The sequence below is a fragment of the Neofelis nebulosa genome, chromosome 7, assembly GCF_028018385.1.
Source record: "Neofelis nebulosa isolate mNeoNeb1 chromosome 7, mNeoNeb1.pri, whole genome shotgun sequence".
NCBI classification, from domain to species: domain Eukaryota; kingdom Metazoa; phylum Chordata; class Mammalia; order Carnivora; family Felidae; genus Neofelis; species Neofelis nebulosa.
The window spans coordinates 38,192,751-38,216,450 of NC_080788.1; the positions used below are offsets into that span (position 1 = coordinate 38,192,751).

General features: G+C 50.2%; 1 protein-coding gene across 14 annotated transcripts in view; it reads right to left on the minus strand.

The window, feature by feature from the left end:
- Nucleotides 1-6,768: 6,768 nt before the first annotated feature.
- The window catches only part of MAP2K5 (mitogen-activated protein kinase kinase 5), a 270,655-nt gene continuing 253,723 nt past the window's right edge, over nt 6,769-23,700 (minus strand). For all 14 annotated transcript variants that reach the window (XM_058740633.1, XM_058740638.1, XM_058740627.1 and 11 more), the window contains one exon: nt 6,769-7,209. In XM_058740633.1, coding sequence (XP_058596616.1) covers nt 7,105-7,209 — 105 coding nt within the window. In that variant the 3' untranslated portion in view covers nt 6,769-7,104. The remainder of the gene's footprint in view (nt 7,210-23,700) is intronic.

The following is a 23,700-nucleotide window of genomic DNA, read 5'->3' on the forward strand; positions in this document are numbered from 1 at the left end:
GGCCAGGCACTGATGGGGGCTCTGGGGCCACAGGGGGACAAGTCTGTCCACCCCCCTACCCCTCCCTCCTTGGAACTGCATTTCAGCCCAGCCTTGGAGGATAAGTAGGAGTTAGTTCAGAGACAAAGTGGTCATTGGGAAAGGTGTCGGGGCTAAGGGAACAGCCTGTACAATGGCTGGGAGGCAGAGAAGACTGGGCTCATTCGGGGAGCAGAGCATCACCTCCTGTGATGGAAACATGGAGTGGGAGACAGAGGCGGGGTGATCATGCTCTGCCCTTGCAGGGGTGCTGAGAGGACCAGATGAGGCAAGGAGAGGCTGAAAGCAGTATGCCGTGCTCAGCTATGCTGTAACAAAGTGTTATTTCTTTTCTTTCTCAGAACTGATCTGGACCAGGGAACTCTGGGTACCCCGTACCCTCTTTTTCCATCCTGCTGCCCTCACTGCTTTTCCCAGCGTGCACCCCCACTGCTTTCCCTACTATGGTCCCTCACCCCCGCAAAAGTTGGGGGAGGATAAAGAGCACATCCTTGGGAAGAACCTTCGGCGCAGCCAGACTTCCCCCGACTGGATGCCTTTAACTAAGTCTGTGGGCAGGAGAGACTTTTTATCCCTTGCAAGTTAATGCAAACTGTTAGGGAGATAAATAAATGACAGGGCTGCCGATGGACTGTTGGGCTCAAAGGAGGGAAATTTGTCTCACTTTAGAAGAAGGACCTGGAGGGCTCAGCCCCATCGACTCGTTCATTGTGCTGTTATCTGCCAGAGAGGTGGTGACACCGCAGCAATTAAGACAAACTTTGGTCTATAAGTTCGCGCCTGCAATCTCTGGCTTCAAAACAAGACAAATGATACCGCCAAGGGAGGAAACAAAGTCTTTTTCAGACTCTGTCCAAAGTCACAGCAAATATTTGTAGTTGTTCAGCAGAAAATTTGACATTACGAGGCCTGGGCTCTGCCACCCCTACCCCTGCCCCACATTAAAAGGCATCTCGGTGGCTTGCTTCAACCCAGGCTGCCTCCAGGACTCCGCCTGGCCTCCCCCTGAGGGGCCTCGCCCAGCCAGCCCTGCCCCACCACACCCACCTGCTCCCCAGTTCATGAGCACCCCTGGCGGATCAGGGACACAATGTCTGCCGGCCCAGCCTCACCACTGAAGGCTGGCTGACTTCCTCCCGCTTCCCGTCTGCTCCTCCCGCTCCATGCTGGCAGCTCATGCCCACGGAGGACCCGGCTCAGGGACCAGGCCCTGCTTCTGACCACCTGGGCTCCCCTGCCAGCCCCTCCCCACATCCCCACACCTGCTGGCCTTGGCCACCCGCACCTCAGAGCCGAGGCCGGCCGCTTCCCACCTGCTCGTAGTGGAAACACCCTGACCCTCAGTACAAAAGTTAGGACATGGTCCAGGTACAGTCCTGGGAGTCCACCCGCCCCAGTGCAGTGTCAGGAGCCGCTGGCCGCCTGGGCTGTGGAGAGCTGTCAGCGCTGGCTCCCTCCTTGTCCTCTAGCTCCCACTGCTGCACAGCTTCCTCCCAGCTTGCCCGGCACTGCCCTCCCCCTCCTCCCTCCCCCGCCCCATGCCCACAGGACTCCTGTCCCCTGTTCTCTCTCCCATCCTCCCTCTGCACCGAGAACAGAGGCTCCCACCTTGATAGGGCCCAGACTTAGCTAAAGGATGAAGCTCTAATGGGGAATCTGAGCAGTCAGTGGGACAGACCTCTTTGAGGTGGCATCGTGGCTCTTTCTGGGCTCCCCCAGCCAATGTGGAGGCAGCTGTCCATCCCCTTCTTTTATTATTTTATTCTATTAATTTTATTTTATTAAAATTTTTTTCATGTTTATTTTGAGAAAGAGAGAGAGAGAGAGAGAGAGAGAGAGAGAGAGAGAGAGAGAGAGAGAGAATAGAGAGAGACAGGGAGAGAGAGAATCCCAAGCAGGTTCTGTGCAATCAGCACAGACCCGATGTGGGGCTTGATCTAATGAACCGTGAGGGCATGACCTGAGCGGAGATCAAGAGTCGAATGCTTAACCCACTGAGCCACCACCCAGGTGTGTCTGCTCATCCCCTTCTGCCAGCCTGCCTACCCATCACTCCTGGGATGTCGCTTTGAGGTCATTCTCTGGCCTTCAGTCGAGGGTACACAGACCTGGAAGCATATGCCTTCCTGAAAAGGTGTGGGCATGTTCAGCTGGAACACAAGGCCCTAGGTCCTTGGCCTCCAGACAGGGCCCCTGCAGCCATCCTTAGCCAGGTTATTCAGCCCACCTTGCGCTTGCCTGCCCATCCCCCACTGAGGTGGGTTCCTGGCTGGAGGCTCTGGGTCATACTGCTCTGGGCCACAAGGCATTGTCTAAGCACATCTGGGAAGCAAGGATCCCACGTTCCTCCCTCTGTCCCCATTGCTTTTTTGGAGGATCTCTAAAGTTCTGGGATTTTGTAACCTTTATTTCACAGTTGGGAAAACTGAAGGACAGAACCAGGAAGGGACAGTGGGCTGAGTGCCAAAGGGCCTCCTTACCTCCAGGCCAGGGCGGCAGCACCTGTTTCCCAGGGTGACCTGGGGACCCTGCAAAGATGCTTCTGTCCTAGAAACACTCCCCTTCAGGCTCCCCTGAGGGTCTGAGAGGACGGAGGCTGTATCTAATGGGATTCTGGTCTCCAGGAGGCTCTGGTTAGAAGGCAGATGGACTTTACTGAGGGTTGGAGCAAGAGGCCAGAACAGGACAGTGACAAGTCCTGGGGAGAGGGGGCTGCCCCCAAGGGCCTGGGACCTGAATACCCCCTCCTTCCATTCTTCCAGCCTTCCCTCCCACACCTTGGAGCACCTTCCCCCTGCCAGCCCTGGCCAAGCCCCGGGGAGAGAGGAGTCAGACTCATCCCTGCCCTGGAGGGGCTCACAGTCTGTACCCAGAGAAGGCAATAAAGAAGCTTCCAAGAAAAGGTGCCATTTGAGAGGCCTGATGGGAGGCATGGGAGTTGGCCACATGGAGGAGGGTGGGGGAGATGGTTGGGGTGACATTCTGGGCAGAGGGAAGAGGGGATCTGCAAAGATCCCCCTCCAGCCAGGGGGAACGTTGCAGGAAAACCCCCCAGTAAATGCCCAGTTCCCCATCTTCCCAAGGCTTTGAACAGAAGGAAACTGAGACCTTGGGGGCTGCCCCAAGGCAAGGGATTTCATCATGGGGTCCAGGAGTGAGAAGGCTCCAGGGGGTCCAAACCTTGGTTGTGAACAAAACCTGTGTGTGTGCATGTGAGTGCACGTAATTCGGGGACAGAGTTTGTTACTTGCTTGGGATGCTTGTGGGGGTAACCCAGGCTCCAGAATATCAGGACTGGGAGAAGCTCCAGGATTCAGTGAAATCAACACCTGCATCTACTGAGGAGGAAACGGACACTCAGATGGAGACGTACTCTGTTTAGCCAGAGCTTCAGTATGCCCTCCAGAGCAGTGTCTCCCAGCGCCATTGGGGGGCGCTCTGCCTGTGCGACCTGGGGGCTGGTCACAGAGCAGACCCCTGGGCCCCATTCCCCCAGGTACTCTGTGCACCAGTGTGTGTGTGTGTGTGTGTGTGCAGTCTCTGTGCTAGATGGAGGATGGAGCACATGTGTGCGTGGGAAGCTGACTTCCAGAGCTGTGGCTAAGGGTGGGGCTCTGAGTTCCAAACCATACTTTGCTACTTACTTGCTGGGAGACCTCAGGCCATGTCTCTTGGCCCCTCTGTACTTGTTTCCCCATCTGTAAAATGGGCAGATTAATGTTACCACCTACCTCACAGGACTGTCGTGAAGATGACCGTCTCAGTAAGCCCTCAGCATGGGGCTGGCATGGAAGGCCTGCTCATTTTCTCTACCTCCCCTGGCTTCCGATTTAGGCATGACAGGCTTGCTCGGTGCATCTTCTCAAAGCAAGGATGAGCGTTAAGCCTGGGTGGTGGCTGGTGGTTAGACCATTCTGGGGTGGTTAGACCCCTCTGGGGAACCCCCAAGCTTTCCCCACTCCCTGAGCACCTCTTCCTTGGAAAGGACCTGGGGCCTGAATGCCCCTCCTTCCATTCCATGCAGCCCTCCCTGCCCTGAGCACTGACTCAGGGAGCAGCAGCCTTGATGGCCTGGGCCTCATCCAATTCTGTGACCTTCCTAGCCCCAGGCAACAGCAGGTGCTCAGTAAGATGGGCGCTCAGTTTGAGGCTGAGGGGCAGCTGGAGGCCGTCACCACCTTGAAAAGCGTTACTAAAAGTACGACTCTGATCCTGCAGGAGAAAACAAAATGATGCCTCATGTAGGGTGGCTCCTTCACGGGCGACAGACTGAGCATGGGCTGGAAATCACAGGCCAGCCACTTCAGCCATTCGGCCAACAAACATTCACTGGGCACCTGCCAGCTGGGCTCTGTTCTTGGCACTGGGGATACCGTGTGAAGGGAACAGATCTGAATCTCCGCCCTTGTGGAGTGTACATAGGGGGCAGGAAGCGAGGAGATGGCAGATAAATTGTCAAAGCAGTGGTTTATCACACAGTCACAAATGCAGTGGAGGAAGATGTGTAGGGAAAGGGAACAGGAGTCCCAAAGAGGTTCGGAGGGCTGCAATTATATATATTTATTATATATATATACACGTATATATATATACACACACATATATATATATATATATATATATATATATATATATATATATATATATATTTAAGTTTATTTACTTTGAGAGAGCGCGCAGTGGGGAAGGGCAGAGAGAGAGGAAGACAGAGAATCCTAAGCAGCCTCCGCACTGTCAGCGTGAAGCCTGATGCGGGGCTCAATCTCATGAACCGTAAGATGATGACCTGGGCCAAAACCAAGAGTTGGATGCTTAACGGACTGAGCCTCCCAAGCACCCTGGAGGGCAGCAATTTTCAATAGGGTGGTCAGGCAACTCACTGAGATGCCATGTGAACATAGCCCTGATGGGTGTAGAGGTGAGCCACGTGGATATGTGGGTGACAGTTGTTCTCACGCCAAGTACAAAGGCCTGTGTTCCCTGGCATACCAGTTGCCTGTACCTTATCAACAAAATAATTGTGTTCTGGCTCAATGCAGCATGAGCTGCGCTCCCACACGTGTGATACAAGGATTCTGGCTCCTTCCACGTGTGGCTCAGCCCCTCCCACCACAGCCATTTCCGACTGAGCAGGAGAGAGAAAGTGTAGTGCAGAAGGCACCTTGGCACCTACCTTAAACTTCTTGGCCCTGAAGCAACATACAGTCTGTTCTCTCATTCTATTGACAAGCGCTGGTCACGTGGCTCTCTTAAATGCAAGGGGTACTGGGTGACATCCTCCTGGGCTGGGCAGGGACTTCCCAACAACAGCCCTTCACTGTGGAGGGAGCGTGAACCTCCCAGGGTCTGCTAGATGTCTCTGCCGCAGCCCTGAGTGGGGAGTGTGCCTGGATGTCCAAGGATCAGTGAGGACACCAGGTGGCTGGAGTACACTGGGGGTGACCGGAGTTGAGATCAGAAATAATGGGGGCAGGGGCACCTGGGTGGCTCAGTCGGTTAAGCATCCAAGTGGGCTCGTGTCATTATCTCATGGTTTGTGAGTTCGAGCCCAGTGTCGGGCTCTGTGCTGACACCTTAGAGCCTGGAGCTTGTCTTTGGATTCTGTCTCCCAATCTCTCTGCCCCTCCCCTGCTTGTGCGTGCTCTCTCTCTCAAAAATAAATAAAACATTAAAAAAAAAAAAAGGAAATTAATGGGGCAGACTGTAGGGTCACACAGGCCATTGCTGGGTCTTTGGCTTGTCCTGTGGGCAAGCTGAGCTCTGCTGGAGTTTTGGAGCAGGAGAGGGCTGCGATTCCCCTTGTTTTCACTGACTCCCTCCAGTGGCCGTGTGGCGAACAGACTGCAGGGGCAGGTGGGAGTGGGGAGCATGGTAGGAGGCTGTTGCAGGGGTCCAGGTGTGGGGCCTGGGGTAAGGACAGGAGTGGTGGAATTGATACATATTGAAGGTAAAGACAACAGTCTTCCAGGTGGGCTAGATGTGGGGTGTGAAGGAGAAAGGAGTCAAGGCCAAGTGCCAGCATGTTAGCTTGGGTGCTGGGAGTACGGAGATGCCATTTACTGGGACGGGAAAGTGGTGGAGGTGGCTCTGAATGTGTGTGTGGCGTCAGGAATCTGCTTTTGCGTGTGGGAGATGCCACTTCGACCTGCAAGTGGAAACCCAAGCCTCTCTGAGCCTCAGTTCCTTGCCTGTAAAAGGGGGGTAACCACACTTACCTGGGCAGGAAGATTCCCGGAGAGGATGGCTGTGAATGGCCCGAGATGAGTGAGGTTCGCAGGGTGTGGGGTCAGAGGCAGTGATGGGCAGCTTGCTGGTGGAGCCGGAGGTGGGGCGTGGGAGTGGGAGATGGGAGAAGGGCCTCTCGGAGCCACTCAGGGCCTTTTTCCGACTCCTGGTCTCCTGCTCCCTCCTCACCCGCTGCCCCAGGACAGATCACGGTGTTGAAGCCGGTGGGATAGAGAGTAGGACAAAAGCCAGTCTGGCAAGGAGCACACAACGGGGGTCCTGGGGGTCTGGATCTATTGCTGGCTCAGCTACTCCTTCCACGGGACTTGGTCTGGGGACCCCCATGCCTCAGTCTTTTGTCTGTCAAATGGGCTGGGCTGTGGGCCTCCTCATAGAACATCTGGAAGCACTTGGGGTGCCTGCAGGTGCCTGGGGAAGGGCAGCTGAGTGGAGGACCCTCCCTCACCCCCCACAGTACCACCCGCATGTGGGGAGGCAACCACAAAGCAGTAATATCTTTATTCCCATCAGTGACGCTGACAGGGCCTGACCCTTTACAAAGAAAAAGGTTAGGAAAAAGAGGGGCAGGGGCACAGGAGCCTCCATTCTTGATGCCCCCACCCCTCTGCCCACCCCCAGCCAGTGCCTCCAGACCAGGAAGGGCAAGGGCTGGCCACTCTTGAGGGCTCCCTATGCTAGCCCATCTGCCGGCGGAGTTGAAGGTGAGACCAGGGAAGCCGGGCCCAGCAAAGCTCTTCCGGTGCAGACAGCAAACGGGGCGCAACAGGTAGGCTGTCCCCTTGGCGACCAGTCCTGGGCTTTCAGCGCCCCTCTGTGGCGTCATGGGGGCCCCTGTTGATTCCGCCTCTCTTCCAGTGCCCTGCATACCCACATGGACACCACGGTGGCATTTCCGTCATTGAACTGCATGATGAACGGGTGGCCCTGTGGAGGGGAGGAGAGGCTGTGACACGCATTCCCCAGACTCTGTGCTTCATTACACTCAGCAAGGCCTGTTCTCAGCCCAGACCCTTTTTCTTCTCCGCACTAGCCCTGTGAGATAAGGAGGACAGCTACGAACCCATTTCTCAGCTCGCTGACTGAGGCCGGTGGTGGGGAGGTGACATGTCTGTCTGCAGCACTCGCTCACTGCGCGGCTCAGATTCTGCCTGGTGCTCGCCTACTTTCTCCTGAAAGCTGCCCTCGGGTGAGGGCCTGTCCCATGTCCACACTGCCTGGCCCCACATCACCCACACCACTCCAACAGCTGGCCGGCCAACACCTGGCTCCCGGGTTTCCAGTGTCCCAGTCCAGCTGCTGCCCACAGATCTGAGGATCCTCTCGTCTGAAGCTACGCCAATCCCTTCTAGTGTTCTTTGTCTAAGGCTCTCTGAACAAGTCCCAGTGCGCGAGTGGAGGGAAGGCCAATGTACCAGGGCAAGGGGCAATATGCTGGTGGGTGCAGATCACTCTGCTTCCTGGTGACAAGTTGGGGGCTCGACTTTGGAGGGGCCGGTACTGTCTCTGCACGGCCTGTCTCGGGCTCTAACCTACTTAGCCCATAGGCAGGCCAGGTTATATTTAGCCAGTCCCTTCCCGTGCGGTACTGAGGAATCAGGATTCACACTCACAATCTTACGGCCTCCTAGGAGTTCCCAGGGAAGGTCAGAAAAAAGTAGTGGCAGTCAAAGAGTCACCTTGATCACAGGCCAAAGGTGAAAGGAAAACTGAAAGGCATGCTCTTCCCTCCTCCTTACCAACTCGCTTCTTTGCTAAAGAACACACATAGGCAGCTTCCTCCTCTACCAAAAACGTAGCCAGAGACCCAGGGAGCCACAGTGGGTGGGCAGAGGTGGGGGGAGGCTCCTTGCTTCCTTCCCTGCCCCCCACCTCCTCCTCTCCCTCCCCTGAAGTCTTCCAGATCCAGCTCCCCTGCACCCTCCAGCTTTCTGAGTCCTTCTTGGGCCCCCCTCACCTCCCCACTGGTGTGAGCTGGGCTCCCAGCACTGCTTTCCCAATATACCCCAGTCCTGACCTGCAGCCCTGGGGGTAGCCAGCCGCTGGCCACACGTTTGAAGCTCTAAGCTGCCTTAAAACGAGCTCATCATGTGGCCAGGAGGGATGTGGGCCCAGGGCGCGATGCCCTGGGTGTCCAGACCCCAGTGTCTGCAGGAGTGACCCAAGACCAGGCCAGGGGAGGGAATGGGGCTGCCTGGTCAGACCCGAGATGTCTCTGGGGACAGGAAGGAAGATCATCGAGGCTTCCTTACCCTGGACTGATGTCACATCCCCTTTGCTGGCTTTCCCAATTCAGGCAAGGAAAACCGTCCCCAGGAGCATCCTTCATGGTCTGGCTCAGAGACATACAGAACACCGGTGGGGGTGCAGGGAGGGAAGACACTCAGCTTAGAGGGTGCCAAGGACCCCCACCCCAGGGCAGGGACTCACCCAGGCCATCACGGAGCGCGGCCTGGAGCCCAGTCAGGCGCCTCCTGTGATCTGCTTGAGACATTCCATGGGGCTCCCAACACATCTGTGGGGCGGCCGAGGGAGCAGGTGCCCCTTGTGGGCTGCTGCTGGGTAAAAAGAGTGGGAGGCCAGCTTGGGTTGGTGTCCCGCAGGCAGCGCAGACCTGGGTTGGGGGCTGAGGCAGGAGAGGCCCAGGAGGGCCTCTATCTTGACCCCCATTCGGAGTTCTCCCCCCTGCATATACGCCTACCCCACACCCGCCTTCCTAAATCGCTGCCTAAATAGACGGAATTCTTCCTGAAGTCCGAGTGTCCACATTTCCTTTTCTGGAGGCTCAGGAGAGACGACCTTGCGCCCTTGAGAAGAACAAAGGGAGAAGCTGTGCTCAGGAGCCGATGGGCCCCCTCCCCCCAAGCCCGGGGTAGCACAGTGTCACTTTCCCAGAATGCCCGGTGACTTTGGGGCCCATATGCTCCATCTCTGTTATCATCTGTTCGGGAACAAGCAGAGCGGAACTGCAGGAGGGGAGAGTGGAGGCATTCCTTCAGTTGCGGGCAGGCTGATGGCCGCTCTGCAGGGAAGCATTTGCCCAAGTGCCCTGGGAGGCGCAAGGGGGAGGTGGTGGCTCTGGCAGAGACTTTGCCCCTTTCCCGCCCTCCTCAGTTGGGAGGTGACTCTCGCGTCCCGCGTATCCCTGATGCTTTACCCCAGCCTGAAGGGAGTGACCTGGACAAGTGGTCTTGTCCCCAGCTGCCGCTGACTGGCTGGGGGGGAGATGAGTGGAGGAATCACAGAGGGAGGCAGAGAGGACAGAGACAGACGGACATGGAAGGGGAGACCTCAGCCTGTCCAGGCATCCGGGCCTGCGATGTGTGAACTTGGGAGCTGTTGGCAGTGTGGGCTGCCGTAGAAGTGAACGTACCAAGAGAGCCGGTGTGCGGGAAATGAGAGCACAGAGAGCAGCAGTGGACCGGGGGGCCACGTTCCCCGGGGGCCTGGAGGCAGCTCTGCTCGCAGGGCCCGTGAGCACCTCACGGTTCGCGCGAGAGGCACTGAGTCATAGGTGGGTGCTATGATCTCCACCGTACAGATGAGGCAATGGAGGCCGCTGGCTCGTGGCCGACATGCCTGGGCTCCCGGAGCTGGGGCTGGACCACAAGTCTCTGTAACCCAGGCCCATCATCCGGGGTTCTCCTAGGCTGACCTGGGGTGTACAGAAGTGGGAGAATCAACACGCAGATCGCGATCCCCCTCACCTCATCTCTGTCATGATTCAGTCCCTCCCAGACAAAGGTGGGCCTCAGGCTGCGAGCCTGAACTGCCCCAGGTCCTGACCTCCGTTAGCACTGTCCCTTGGACGCCCTGGGAGAGTGCTTGCTCTGCCATGGTGGCAGGTCACTCTCACTCGACTCCCCCTATCCCCATCAGCCTGTGTGGGGAAGCAGGGAATACCATCATCCCATTTTACAGAAGAGGAAACTGAGGCCCAGGGAGGGAAGTGGCTGGTTAAGTGCTGGCGCTGAACTCCAGTCTTCTGGTTTCTGTGCTGGTGTGTCTCAGGGCTGGACTATGTCCCCTGTGACCCGGGCACTTCCTCTTTATAATACAGCGACCCTCCTCCAGCCCCATGACATGTGTGATGCAGGAACTCCTCATGAGTTTAACGAGCAAACAAAATTCGATGGACAGTTCTGGGAAAAGCATGAGAATCACTCAGCCACTGAAGTGCCTGGTTCCCAGGTGGCTCCGGACAGGCCTGGGCAGATGCCGGCATAGCCAGATGCTCTAGGAGTCCAGGCAAGGCCAGACGCTGGAGCTGGATGGAAGCTACACCCTAAATAACACTGAGTCCAGCACCGTGGATAAGTGCTCTGTGCCGGGCACTCACCAAGGGCTTTGGTCCTGATTTTCCTACAAAAATCATGCTCACTCTGGAGGTGCACACAGCTATGTGCACCCACCTTCCAGATGAAGCAACAGAAACTCGGGGACCTGTCCGAGGTCAGCAAAGCGACCTGCACGCAGCTTGTCAGGGGCATCCTGCCCTGTCCCTGCCAAGGTGGCCGGCCCAGGCACCCGGACCTCTGTCCTCCAGCCAGAAAGTACGTTAGCAGCCACTCTGCAGGGGCTGACAGGGCACGTGCCAGGCGGGGACTGCGGCTGGTCTTGCTGGCCTTGTCACCAGCGGTGGGAGCCACTCTCATTTCCTGGGTTCTCTCAGGGCCAATTAGAACAATTACACTGGTGAGCGTTGAAGTATTATGGTCCACAAACTTCGCCACAGAAAATGGAGGCACAATGAAGGCAAAAGGATGGGACTGCAAGAGGTAGGATGACCCCAAAAGTGGGACGTGGAGGGGGAGTGAGAGGGACGAGCCAATGGCAGCCAAAGACGGCTGGTGTTGCCTGGTGCAGACGCGGCCGCATGGGGCTGAGGAGGGATCGTGCTGGTGCAGCTCGGGGAGCAGGGGGAAACAGCTCAGGAAGAGGAACTGTAGTTGTTCCTGCTCCTTCAACTTGGGCACTCTTCACTTCGGCAGAGTGACCGGTGTTTCGCCAGAGTGTAACTCTCTGCCTCTGTAATTTAAATGTCCCTGCTTTTTTCCCATCGGTTTCACTGTGATGAGATGCCTTCCTGACAGCAGGGCGCTCCAGAGACCCTCCCATGTGGGCAGCACTCTGCCCTCTGCCAAGGGGGAAGGGAGACGGTGGGTGGCAGGGAGCCAGGGGGTGGTTAGTGTGCCCACTGTGTGGGCGGGAAATGGAGGCCCCGAGCCTGCAGTGGGGATAATCCTGACTGAGGCTCAGGCATTTGGACTTCTCACGCTCTGCCCTTAACTGGGATTTGACTTTCTGCCTAAATGGGAATTTACCCATTTGAGTCTTCACACTTTGTTCTCTTGTGTAATTTCCTAAAGAGCATCGTGCATTTGAATCCTTTAATAATATGCAGGTGTGGCTGCAACGCCAGCACATAGTAGGCCCTCAATTAGTAGCAGGCCTGTGGCACGACAAAGTCACTGCGTATTGTGTATGTGTGCATCTACTCGTCAAGCACTTGCTATGCGCCTTCTGGCTGCCTTACATCTGCACATGGCCTTGAACCCTCCCAACACCCTCATTTACAGACAAAAGAAACTGAGGTGCCAAGAAATGTGACATGGGTCAAGGTCATAGAACTAGAAAGTAGCAGACTTGGGATCTGCATCTAAGACTCTCTTCTGTCATAGAGGACATCAACTTCTGTGCTCCTTGAGGTCAGGCACAGTGAGTTCTAAATTTCTACTTTTTAAAAAGAGTATCTTGTACTTCATAGGTGCTCAACAGGTGATTTATTTTTTATTTATTTTTATTTTACAGAGAGAGAAAGGGGGAGAGGGGCAGAGGGAGAAAGAATCTTAAGCAGGAGCCCGGTGGGGGTCAATCCCACGACCCTGAGATCATGACCTGAACTGAAATCAAGGGCGCCTGGGTGGCTTAGTCAGCTAAACGTCCGACTTTAGCTCAGGTCATGATCTCGCAGTTTGTGAGTTCGAGCCCTGCATTGGGCTCTGTGCTGACAGCTTAAAGTCCGGACCCTGCTTCAGATTCTGTGTCTCCCTCTCTGCCTGCCCCTCCCCTGCTCACGCTCTTTCTCTCAAAAATAAATAAACATTAAGAAAAAAAAAAAAGAATCGGACACTCAGCTGACTGAACCACCCAGACGCCCCTCAAGAAGTGATTTTTAACTGCAGTTGGGGTGCCAAAAAGGCATATGTGTCCCTCCCCTGTTCAAAGTCCAATGTGTTAGGCATTTCTATTCAAATAGTTTACTTAATAATCAGCAATTCTAAGCATTAATAGTATCTCCACTTTATAGATGAGGAAACTAGAGCACAGAGAGATTGAGGAACCTGCCCAAGGCCATACAGCTTCAATACAGTGTTGTCTCCAGAGCCCATGCCCTCAGCCATTGTGTTGTCCTTTGTTATCAGTGCCAGAGCTGGAAGATGGTGGCATCCACCCTGTAGGCCAGCCTCCCCTCAGAGCAGAAGCTGGATGGTCTATTTGATAACCCCAGCTTCCCTGCTTCTCTATTCCTTCTCCTTGGGTCTAGGCTCCAGAGAAGCAGGAAAACTAAGGTCCAGTGCCTGGAAACTTTCCAGGGCTACAGAGACCAGACCCTAGAGGTAAACACAGAGAGAACAATCAAAAACAGGATGTCCAACAGCAGGCTGGGCTCCCAACTGGAGATCTCACTCTATGGGGCCTTTGTGTCTCCTCTCAAAAAATGCCACCTCTCCCAGGTGCAAACACCTTCCTTCTGACCTCTCTAGAGAACACACTTGCTCTGCTATGTGTTACCATCATTTGAACCCACTTTATCCTAACACTAGACTGTTAGGATAGTCTAGGATAGACTGTTAGGATAGAAACCACTCAAAAGCAAGGCAATACTAATCGCACAGCAGCCGCCAAGAAAAGGGAGTTGGATTGACTGGTAAGTTATGGCATCTCCCCAGGAACCTGATGCCAGGCTGAGAAGCATCACAGGCTGGGGTGGGAAGGCCTAGCAAGAAGGCTCCACAAGCCGGGGCTGCTCTAGACTCTAGGGGGGGCCTCTCTGGACCACAGGACTCCCCTCTCACAGGGTGAGCCCCCGACCACCAGGCACTCCTCTCCCACCAAGGAAGCTGCATGGAAGAGAATTCCAGGGACCCATGAGCCTGCTGAAACAAGCAGGCACAGCCCGGTTACACTTCAGCCAAGTCTAAACCAAGTAAAGGCTACTTGGGTGGGCTGGCAGGGGCAGTCTTGGGATTAGGTGGGGCCTGTAAGGGGTGACCTGAGAGGCTTCAGGGGCCCCAACGTCAACACACTGCCCAGCACTCCACCTTTCTTTGCTGGGCCCGCAAGCCTTGCCTGAAGGCTCTCTGCACGTGCCTTCACGGTTCCAGCCCTAATGGCAGGGCTAATGCTTTAGTCTCTTCTCAGCAACAGTGGAGGAGTGGTAGACGGGACCTCAGAGACGAGTGGGGCTGCAGGATGTGAGGTGTGTTAGGGCTTCCACATGTTTCATTCAAGTTGTTAAGAAATATTTTCACTATATTCGTAATTACAAAATAACATACACAGTCAGATGCTTAAGTCAACGTGTCACACTGAATACTGGCAATTCATCACCACGGACTGTGCTATTAGCTTATTTTTTTTGCAGCTCTTGGAGGAAAGTCAGTCTGCTTGTTAGATCGGTGCATATTACTTAACTTCTTATCTGTGGGTTGACAACTAGGAGGGGCTGTTCTGGTGCACTGGCCTTGGAACACACTCAGGGCTGTGATGTCCACTCACACTGTAATGATCCATTGGGCTGTGTGAGTGCCACACGGGAGCCGGGTGCACTGAGCCCATGAAGTATGTCTGCCCAGAGGCTGCCACGCGATGCCCAGCAAGGGGGAGAAGGTCAAGGCTGCTCTGAGTTTCTGATGGTGTCAGTTCCAGTAAGTTCTGAGTGCCTCTTGTCTGACCTACAGATTTTGAAAAGCAACTCATATGAACAGTTGCTGGTTACTCACAATGACTAAGGTTCGAAATACAAGTTTTCTGCTACTCCTTTTTTAAAGCTTCTCTATGGGTTTAACTGACGCCTAAGTTGAGCAGGCAGCCGGGGAAATCAGGGTTTCCGTGATTCTGTGCTACTGAGACAAGAGCAGAGAGAAACTGAAAGCTGATGGCAATAAAATCATAACTGTCACCTATGAGCCCAGCTCTCAGATTTTTGTGTTCTTCAAGAGAGGTCTCATAAATGACTTTATAAAGAAGTGTCAACAATGAATACTAATACATTCATGCTGGAAAAACCACCCTCTTTTCTATATTGAGATCCTGCATTAATTTTACATCATAAAAAGCATTCCACTGCTAAAGGTTCAAAACCACATATCGAATCCCTACTTACTGAGGAGAGAAGTTCAGCTTAGAGAGCGGAATGACTTATAAAAAGATGCACAGATGTCTGATGTCTCTGCACCTGCTGACAAGTGGCAGGGCAGCGGGCAGCCTTTATACTATTAATTACATGACATAATAAGTCATAATCACCCCTGGGGTCAACTCTGCCTTTCAGGCCGGGCATGCCAGGCTGGTCACCAGGGGGAGCTGGGGAGAGAGGTGGCTGGAGGGGAGACCCATGAGGGACTCAGCAGGGAAGAGCTGAGGTACCTCAATAGAAATCCTCTCTGTCCCTGTGTGGGGTAGCGCAAGGAGCCCTGTACAAAGAGTCAGCAAACCTTCTCTTGTTGTTCCAGAGTGATGGCTTGGGAAGGGCTACAATCTCCTGACTGTAGAGGAGAGACTGATATGGGGCGGGGGGGGGGGAGGGACTCCCTTCCCCAGGCTTCATCATTCCACCAGAAGGACTTCTGTTGTTACTACTTTCCTGAGCCTTGCCCCCACGGAGAAGGAATGGCAACACTGGGAGGAAGGACTGAGCATGATGAGCTCAGGGGTCTCTTGCCCACCGGAAGGGTGTGTTCTGGTCTGATCTCTTATTGGAGAGGCCTGAGGTTGCTCACCCCTGGGACTCAGTAAATTCCCAGCAAGGCCACTGGGGCCACAAGGTAATAAGCACATCCTTTAATCCAGGTCTTCATAGAAGTAAAGCTGATACTTGCTTTCCACCATTTCCTGAGTCCTGTTTCCCAGCTGGTTTTGAAGATAAGGACCATGTTTGCTGACCTCCTCACTCCTGCCCAATACCACTGCACTCTCTTCCTCTTGGGGTGGGTTAAAATAAGGACCAAACAAGATCGCCAGCCCACAGACACAGGCAGGCAGTGTGAGGGGTGGTTATTACTCCTCTGCATAGAACACTTTGGGGGTACAGCTGCAAGATGAGGGTGTGAGCCTGGTTTCTGTACAGCTAGTGTGGAATCCGCCTGTTTACCTAGCTTGACTTTCTAGAATGTGCTTTCTCAGCCTCTAATTTCTAAAGCTTCTCCCTGGGTGGGGGTGACAGGGGACCCTTCCAGCCCTTCATTTTCGTTTAAGACCTAAGAAACAGTTTGCAGCTGTGACATGCCATTTCAATCAACCTTCCTGAGTTTATTCTTCACAACTGCTACAGAAATAGATGTTCCTCCCCAAATATTCAATTATTAGCAGCAAATTGCTTACCTCTAGCCATCCTACACTATACACAAACAGCTAAGGGGGTCAAGGAGCTCTCCACCTTTCATCTGAGCAGATCTATGTGCTCCTACACAGAGTAATTGGTCAGAAAATGGCCCATCGAGAGAATAAGATGTTTCCAGAGGTCTCCATGAGTCATTCTAGGGCCTGTACGGTGTGGTACAGGGACAGGGCACAGGGTGACTTCAGAGGGCCATGGTGAGGGGGGTAAACATGCAGGATGCCAGCACTCCTGAGTCTGTGTCAGAGGAAGCTGGCCCATGTGAGTGGCAGAATGGTGCCTCTGGCCCATTTAAGGGGGGCTGTGGTGGCTGTCCGGTAGGGAACTCAGATAGGGCTAGGGATAGGATGCTGGCTCCCCAGGCAGTTTCAGGGTGGGCAGATGCCCAGAGGAGTCGGGATCAGAGGGTACCAGAGGGAGAATGGGGGTCTTGCTCCAATAATGCTGAGGACTCTTGCCTGAGAGGCTGAATGCGTAACAGGTCCAAGCAGTGAATATGGGACCATTTACCGATTTCTTGATGTTTAAGGTTTGTCTTTTGGGATGACAGCTGTGTGGTGGTGGAGGTTGAAAGTCTCGATGCTCAGAAGGTTGAATTTTCTCCCACCCCTTTTTTTTCTTACCTCTTGAGATTCGATGTTTGTTTGGGGACCTTTGATGGGTGTGTGCATGTGCTCATGTGTGTATGTGTGATGTGAGCTTGTGAGTGTACAAAAGGCAGGAGGTAGGCAATGAGAACCAGCACAATTTCTGGTACACAGGGGGAACTCAGTATGTTTGGAGTGATTCTAACAGTCAATGAAGACACGATGAGAGACAAAGACAGCCTTAAAGACTTCCTTTTATGTGGCCCTCACCCTGGCAGATAAAATGGAACAGTTTTAAAAGGCATAGCTTAACTCATAAGAAAGAAAGGGAATCCACAAATGCTAACAATGAAGAGGGAACTGAAAACCAGAATTTTAAGTGAGTGGAAGTCTCGCTTTACGGGGGCTACTGGTTCCAGGAATGTTGTCCTGGCAAGTGTGAAAAACGAAGCAGAAACAGGAGACAAGGTCCCCCAGAGGGCTGGCCCAGAGACCCTGAACAAAGCTGAGACTACAGAAGGGGTGAGTTATAAAAAGTCTACACATCAGCATAGGGGACCATAAGGTGGCTCTGAGTAGAGTCACCCAAGAAATATAAAAATGGGGCGGAGCCTTGTGTAGTTGGGGCCCAATATACTACCTCTGTAGTCTGAGAACCCCAGGTTGATAAACTAACGGAATGTTGATCTTGATCTAGTGATACTCTGGAATGTCTGTCAGAAGCATATGAAAAAACCATTCTTGGGCAATCATTATGAAATTCAAGAATATCCACAGTAACAAACTCCACTCAGTATGAGCTTACAGTAAAAATTCCAAAGCATGCGAGGCACTAATTCGCCGTGGACCAAAATGAGAAGACAAAACACATACGGGAAGATGAGAGTTCTCAGAACGGAGGTAATAGAAAAATAATTGGGAAATGTAATGAAAAGCATACATTTGGAAAGACTAAAGACATACAAAAAGAAATTGAAGTACTAAGAAAAGAATAAGATATTATGAGAAAGAGAACAGAGATTTGAAAAAGAATTAAATGTAACTTATAGAAATAAAACATATAGTCACTGGAAAAAAAAAAGAAACTGTGTATAGATGAGCCAGACAGCAGACTGGATACAGCTGAAGAGAGACTTAGTAAGCTAGAAGGATGGTCTGAGAAAATTACAGACAGCACAGTGTGTGTGTGTGTGTGTGTGTGTGTGTGTGTGTGTAGCCTATAAATATATATATATTTATAGGCATACACACACACACACACACACACACACACACACATACACACACACACACACACACACACACACACACACATATAGGCTACTTTTTAACGTGAAAGAGAAAGGCCCAGAAAACAGACCAAGACAAGATAAGACTGGACATGTGGGGCTGGAGTAATATCCAGAGACAGCTGAAAAATTTTGGGAACCAATGAAAGACAGGAATTCTCAGATTAAAAAAAAAAATCACAATGATCTCCAAGTAGGATAAATATAAGGAAATCTACACCTAGACAAATTGTAGGGAAACTGCAGAATACCAAGAACAGAGATGTTAAAAGCAACCAGGGATAGAGACGTATTGCCTACAAAAGGTGGCAATTAGGCAGTCAGCAGATTCTGCCAGCAAGACTAGAAGCCAGGGGACAACAGAGTATCTTTAAGGTCATGGGAAAAATGGTCAAATCCAATTAAACTAACAATCAAAAATTAGGGCAAAGTGAAGGCAATCCTAAACAAAAACTCAATAGTTTTACCACTCACAGACACTCTTGGACAGAGCTCCTAATGGAGGGAGCACAATGCAATAGGAACAAGGAACAAAGAACTGGTGAACACAGGGATAAATCTAAATAAGCACTGATTATATATAAAATGACAATGATAGTGACGGCTGGTCTTAAGGATCTGAAAACAAGATGACAATGAAATCCTGGACTGTGATGACATGTAAGAAGGAACTGATGAGACACCTGTAAGGTCCTTATATCTGGGGGGAGAAGGGCTATGGCAGAGAGTGCTGGCTGTCTCTCAATAGCCCTTCTCTCTTCCTCCTTCACGAAACAAACCCTGATTTTAATGAGGAACACTGATACCCAGCAAAGCAACTGCACGCCCTGCCTCCTTCACAGCTACTTTTGGCCAATGCCCTGTGAGCACGTATGCTGTGTGCCAATTCCTAGGACTGTCCTGAAAAGAAGGGGCAAGCTTTTCTATCACCCCTTCTCATTCCTGCTGGCTGGAGCTCAAATTCCCCTTGGCTAGTAAAATGGAAAGAGCTGGCACACCAGTCTGGGCACCCTACTTCCTGCCTTCTTTTACATGAGGGAGAATATCCTGTGGTCTTCTTTAAGCTGCTGTTTTTTTTTTTGTTTTTTTAATCATATGCAACTGAAACTAATTCTACCTACTATAAAGGTAAGGCATTGAGCCTAAAGCTGAATACCCTTGTTTGCGAGTGTATATTTAGTAACTAACCTTAGGCTTTGCTAAATTAGATAAAAAATTTAGGGATAATCAATGAGAGGCTAGAAATGGAATGTAATTTCTAAACAAATGGAAAGAGTAAGAGGAAAAGAAACAAAACCCCCAACAGAGTGGGGAAAAATAAGTCAAAAAGTCTAATAAGGATATTAGAAAAAAATTCAAGCATACCAATAAGCAATACATACAAACGATTAATTAAGAAAGTAGGATGATATTAAACACACCAACAACAAAACGCAGAGATTCATTTACAACACCAGAACACAGAAATGAGAACAAAGGCAGAGAAAAACACACAGCAGACAAACACAAACCAAAAGAAGAAAGCATAGGTTTATAAATAGCAGACAAAAAGAAAACTTAAAGCAAAATATATTTGAGACCTTTCACATAAAGGTAAAAGAAACACTCTGAAATGATGATATGGTATTTTGGCATAGGTACCCTACCGTCACTGCCTTAAAGCAAACACTGATAGAACTGCAGGGAGAAACTGACAAATCCCAAGAACAGAGGAAGATTTTAACAAAGCTCTCCTAGTAACTGAGAGAGAAAACAGGTAGAAAATTAGGCCACAAGGTATTTGAGTCACACAATTCACACATTTGATCTCCAGGATGTAAAGAGGACATTGCATTCAAGAATGAGAGGCTACACATTGCTTTCAAGCAAAGAGGGAACATAGGGAGAAAAATCAACCATGTAATAAGGGAGTCTCAACAAATACAGATCTGATATTACACCAACTATGTACGCTGACCGGTGGTGCATGAGAAGTAGGTAACAATCAAAAGAGAGCAAAACACCTGAGTATTTGCAAATAAAAAAAAAATACTTCTAAATAATTCATGGGTCAAAATTTTCCTAATTGAAATTAGAAATTACTTAGAACTGAGTGACAGTAGAAACACTACACATAAATTTTTGTGGGATACAGCTAAAATAATTATTAGAAGGCAATTGACAGCATTATATGGGTGGATTGGGGGGAAAAGATTGGAAATTTATGAACTAAGTGTCAAAAGAATATAAAATTATAAACAGAAAAAGTAAATCCGAAGAAAACATAAGACAGCAAATAATAAGAACACAAAGGGATTAAATAGAAAGCTATCAAAGAGATGATTAATTCAGTAAAGTACTGGCCCTTTAAAAAACTAGTAAAACAGGGGGCCTGGGTGGCTCAGTTAAGCATCCGACTCTTGATTTCAGCTCGGGTCATGATCTCATGGTTTGTGAGTTCAAGCCCCACGTTGGGCTCTGTGCTGACCGTGCAGAATCTGCTTAGGATTCCATCTCTCCCTCCCTCTCTCCCACCCTCAAAATTAAATAAACAAACATTAAAAAATAACATATTAAGAAATTAGTACAGCAGACTAACCTGTGATGAAATTGATAAAGGCACAAACAAGCATCATCAGGAATGAAAAGAGGATACATAACCACAAATCCAGAAAAAAAAAAAAAGGACATTATATATGAAGGATATGAGGCCAACATATTTGAAAATGCAGAGTGAAGATGACCCAGTAGCAGACAGAGGGGGCGGGGATATGGGTGGATATATGGAGGGGAGGAGGTGGGAAGAGTGATAATGGTGGTGACTGAGAGGTGCCAAAGAACCCTGGCAAAGCATCACCCTCGCCGGCGGGTCATGGGTTCTGAGACCTGGTATCACACTTTTAACTTTCAAAAGAAATTCCTGGGGTGCCTGGGCGGCTCAGTCAGTTAAGCGTCCAACTCTTAGTTTCGGCTCAGGTCATGATTTCATGGTTTGTGAGACTGATCCCCGAGTTGGGCTCCATGCTGACAGTGTGGAGCCTGATTAGGAGTCTCTCTCTCTCTCTCTCTCTCTGTCCCTCCCCCATCAAAATAAATAAACTTAAAAAAAAAAAAAAAGAACTTCCTATCCATTGTCTCATCTTGTTTCAAGTAGCATCCAATGAAGTCAGGGCTGCTACTTCCTGAAATCCATCTTACTTACAGCTTTTCTAACTTCTTAATAAGGATAAACAACCATTTACATGAAGCCTGGGCCTAAAGTGGAAAATTTCTGATGCTACCAAATCAACAAAAAACATAGCGGCAAGAAAAGTGCTAAAGACACTGGTTGTCAAAAATCTGGGTATATAACTTTAACTGAAGCACCATCATTTTTAGTGTTTTCAGCTGCGATGCCCTCGAGTTAACTGAGCCTCGCTCAATTCAACGGAATGGGTTACTACTGGGGTGAGTGTGGGGGAGCCCAGGGGACTGGCTGGGGCAACCCTTTTGGAAAATTTGAAATCAGAGCGCGACAAAGGCCAAAGCTATCAGGCCTAGCCTATAAAATACAGGATTGAAAATGCCCAGTTACTGTATAGTTTCTGCTATCAGCAACCGATGTTTTCCATTTGAAACTGCACCTCTTTTTTTTCCCGCCTCTTTTTCGTTTTTAAAGGAAAGCCACAAAAAAAAGAAGCAAGCCATTTGAAAATTCTGATCATTCTGTGTCCCAGCAGCAAATAAAAATCATCAATAGAACCCACTTTTAGCCTTGAGCAATATTTTCTAAAACAAAACACAAAGAACCTGTGGTACTTAACTATTCTGTTATTGATTTACTGTGGTTTGCAAGGTAATGTTGAAGAAAATTAAATGTACGGAAGCCTGAAATGCGTTTTCTGTGGCGGTGAACGGTGTGGCCTGTGTTTTCTGAGGCAGTGTCGTTGGTCATGCTCACAATGAATGACTAAGGGAGCGCACTTCATCTGTTTACAAATAAGCTGGCGGCCTTCACCGCAGAGCCTTATGAAACCAGGTCTATTTTCACTGTTAAGAGGGACAAAGTTATTTAGTTACCAGCTTGCTTCTCCTGGCACTTATGCTCCAGTTCCAGTTCACGAGGAGACTTTAATTCAATCAAATTCCATACAGATGTACTGAAAGGCTTCCAGGCACCTGACATTAAATATGGTTTTAAGAACACAGCCCTTCCTTGGGCAACACCATGGCTTATTTGGTCCCTTCAGAAAATAACAAAACTGGGGCGCCTGGGTGGCGCAGTCGGTTAAGCGTCCGACTTCAGCCAGGTCACGATCTCGCGGTCCGTGAGTTCGAGCCCCGCGTCAGGCTCTGGGCTGATGGCTCGGAGCCTGGAGCCTGTTTCCGATTCTGTGTCTCCCTCTCTCTCTGCCCCTCCCCCGCTCATGCTCTGTCTCTCTCTGTCCCAAAAATAAATAAAAAATGTTGAAAAAAAAAATTTAAAAAAAAAAAAAAAGAAAAGAAAATAACAAAACTTCAACACTTTGAAGTCTACCCTAATTATTGATTCAAGAGTGAGGTGGTCATATTGTTTCAATCACGGACATTTATATGCAACATTATCAAGCGGTAGACTTCCTACTTACTGAAACAGCCTGTTTTCAAACCTAAAAGCACTTTACATATCGACAGGTCATGGTTATTGGACACCCTTATCTAAAACAAAGAATTGGGAAGTTCAACTACAACTTGATCACATTTAGCTGGTCGCTCAAACCTTTAGTCAAGCCAATTTTTTTATACTTTGGACTTAATGCTAACAAGCTTAGTATCTGGTTTCCCAATCTGAAGCACAAAAGAAATAGCCAAATGGCAGAGAAAGAGGGGAGGGCTGCTGGAGGGAAGAACAAGGACAGGAGTAAGAAGTGACATCAATTAGCAACACTACACAACAAAAACAGAAAACCAGCTTGAGGTCGCTCAGGGCGCGGACAAATGGCCCTACATGTGTTAGGAGACACCGACACAGCAGCACACAGTGAATAGACGATGGTCACAACAATGACCTACAGAAATTCTTTTAAAAAGAGAAATCCTGATGTGCATAATCTGCTTAAGAGGATAAGGAAGTGCAGAATACATTTAGGAAGACCTCTTATGCATAATCTTTTTTTAAAGCTTTGATTTTATAAAGAAAAAGCTTTGGTTGTCTGGATAGTTTCCTTATACTGAGCAGCTCATTCACCAATTGATGTGGTGCTGACCTCTGAGCTTTAGAACGTCAGTATTGAACACAGGGAAAGCACTTCCTCTGCCCAGCACCGTTCTGCAGCAACCTGTGATGTCATGGGGCAGGTAAGCTGTCAGGTCATCTGAATTCAGTAAAGGCATATGGGGCCACTCAGGGCCCAAGTTTATCTCAGCTTCCTTTGCAGAGAGTTTGATTACTTCTAAGATTTATGGTCATAGCAGAGGGGAAAAAGGAAATACTTCACGAGAGATTTATAACCTCATCCTGTTTTTTTAATAACATTAGGGATGACATCCTATGACAGAATCTTGGAATGACTGCAGGACAACTTGGAAACTCAGTGGGAAGTTTTATATTTGGGGGGTGTGGAGCATTTTGTACTTGGAAAGGTCAGGTAGGAAAGGACCAGGGAAATGAGCCAGGGAGACGGTCAGAGAGTGAGTGTCAGCTGGTTTAATTTTCTGTGTCAACTCTGAAAATTAGATAAACAATGACAAACCAGGCTTTTTAAATGAACTTGTCACTTCTGGTTTTCATGATACACAGTAACATTTTTCAAGTCTTGGTAGCCCTAAAGACAGATTTAACCCCTGAGAGGTTGATGTAAGTGTTCCGAAGTCCCCACATCTGAAAACAAAAGGTTCAGTCCAACTCTACAGCCCTTAAAAAGAAAAACTAATTATCTTTGAAACTTAAATACTCTTCTCCTAACAATTAAGGGGACTTTGC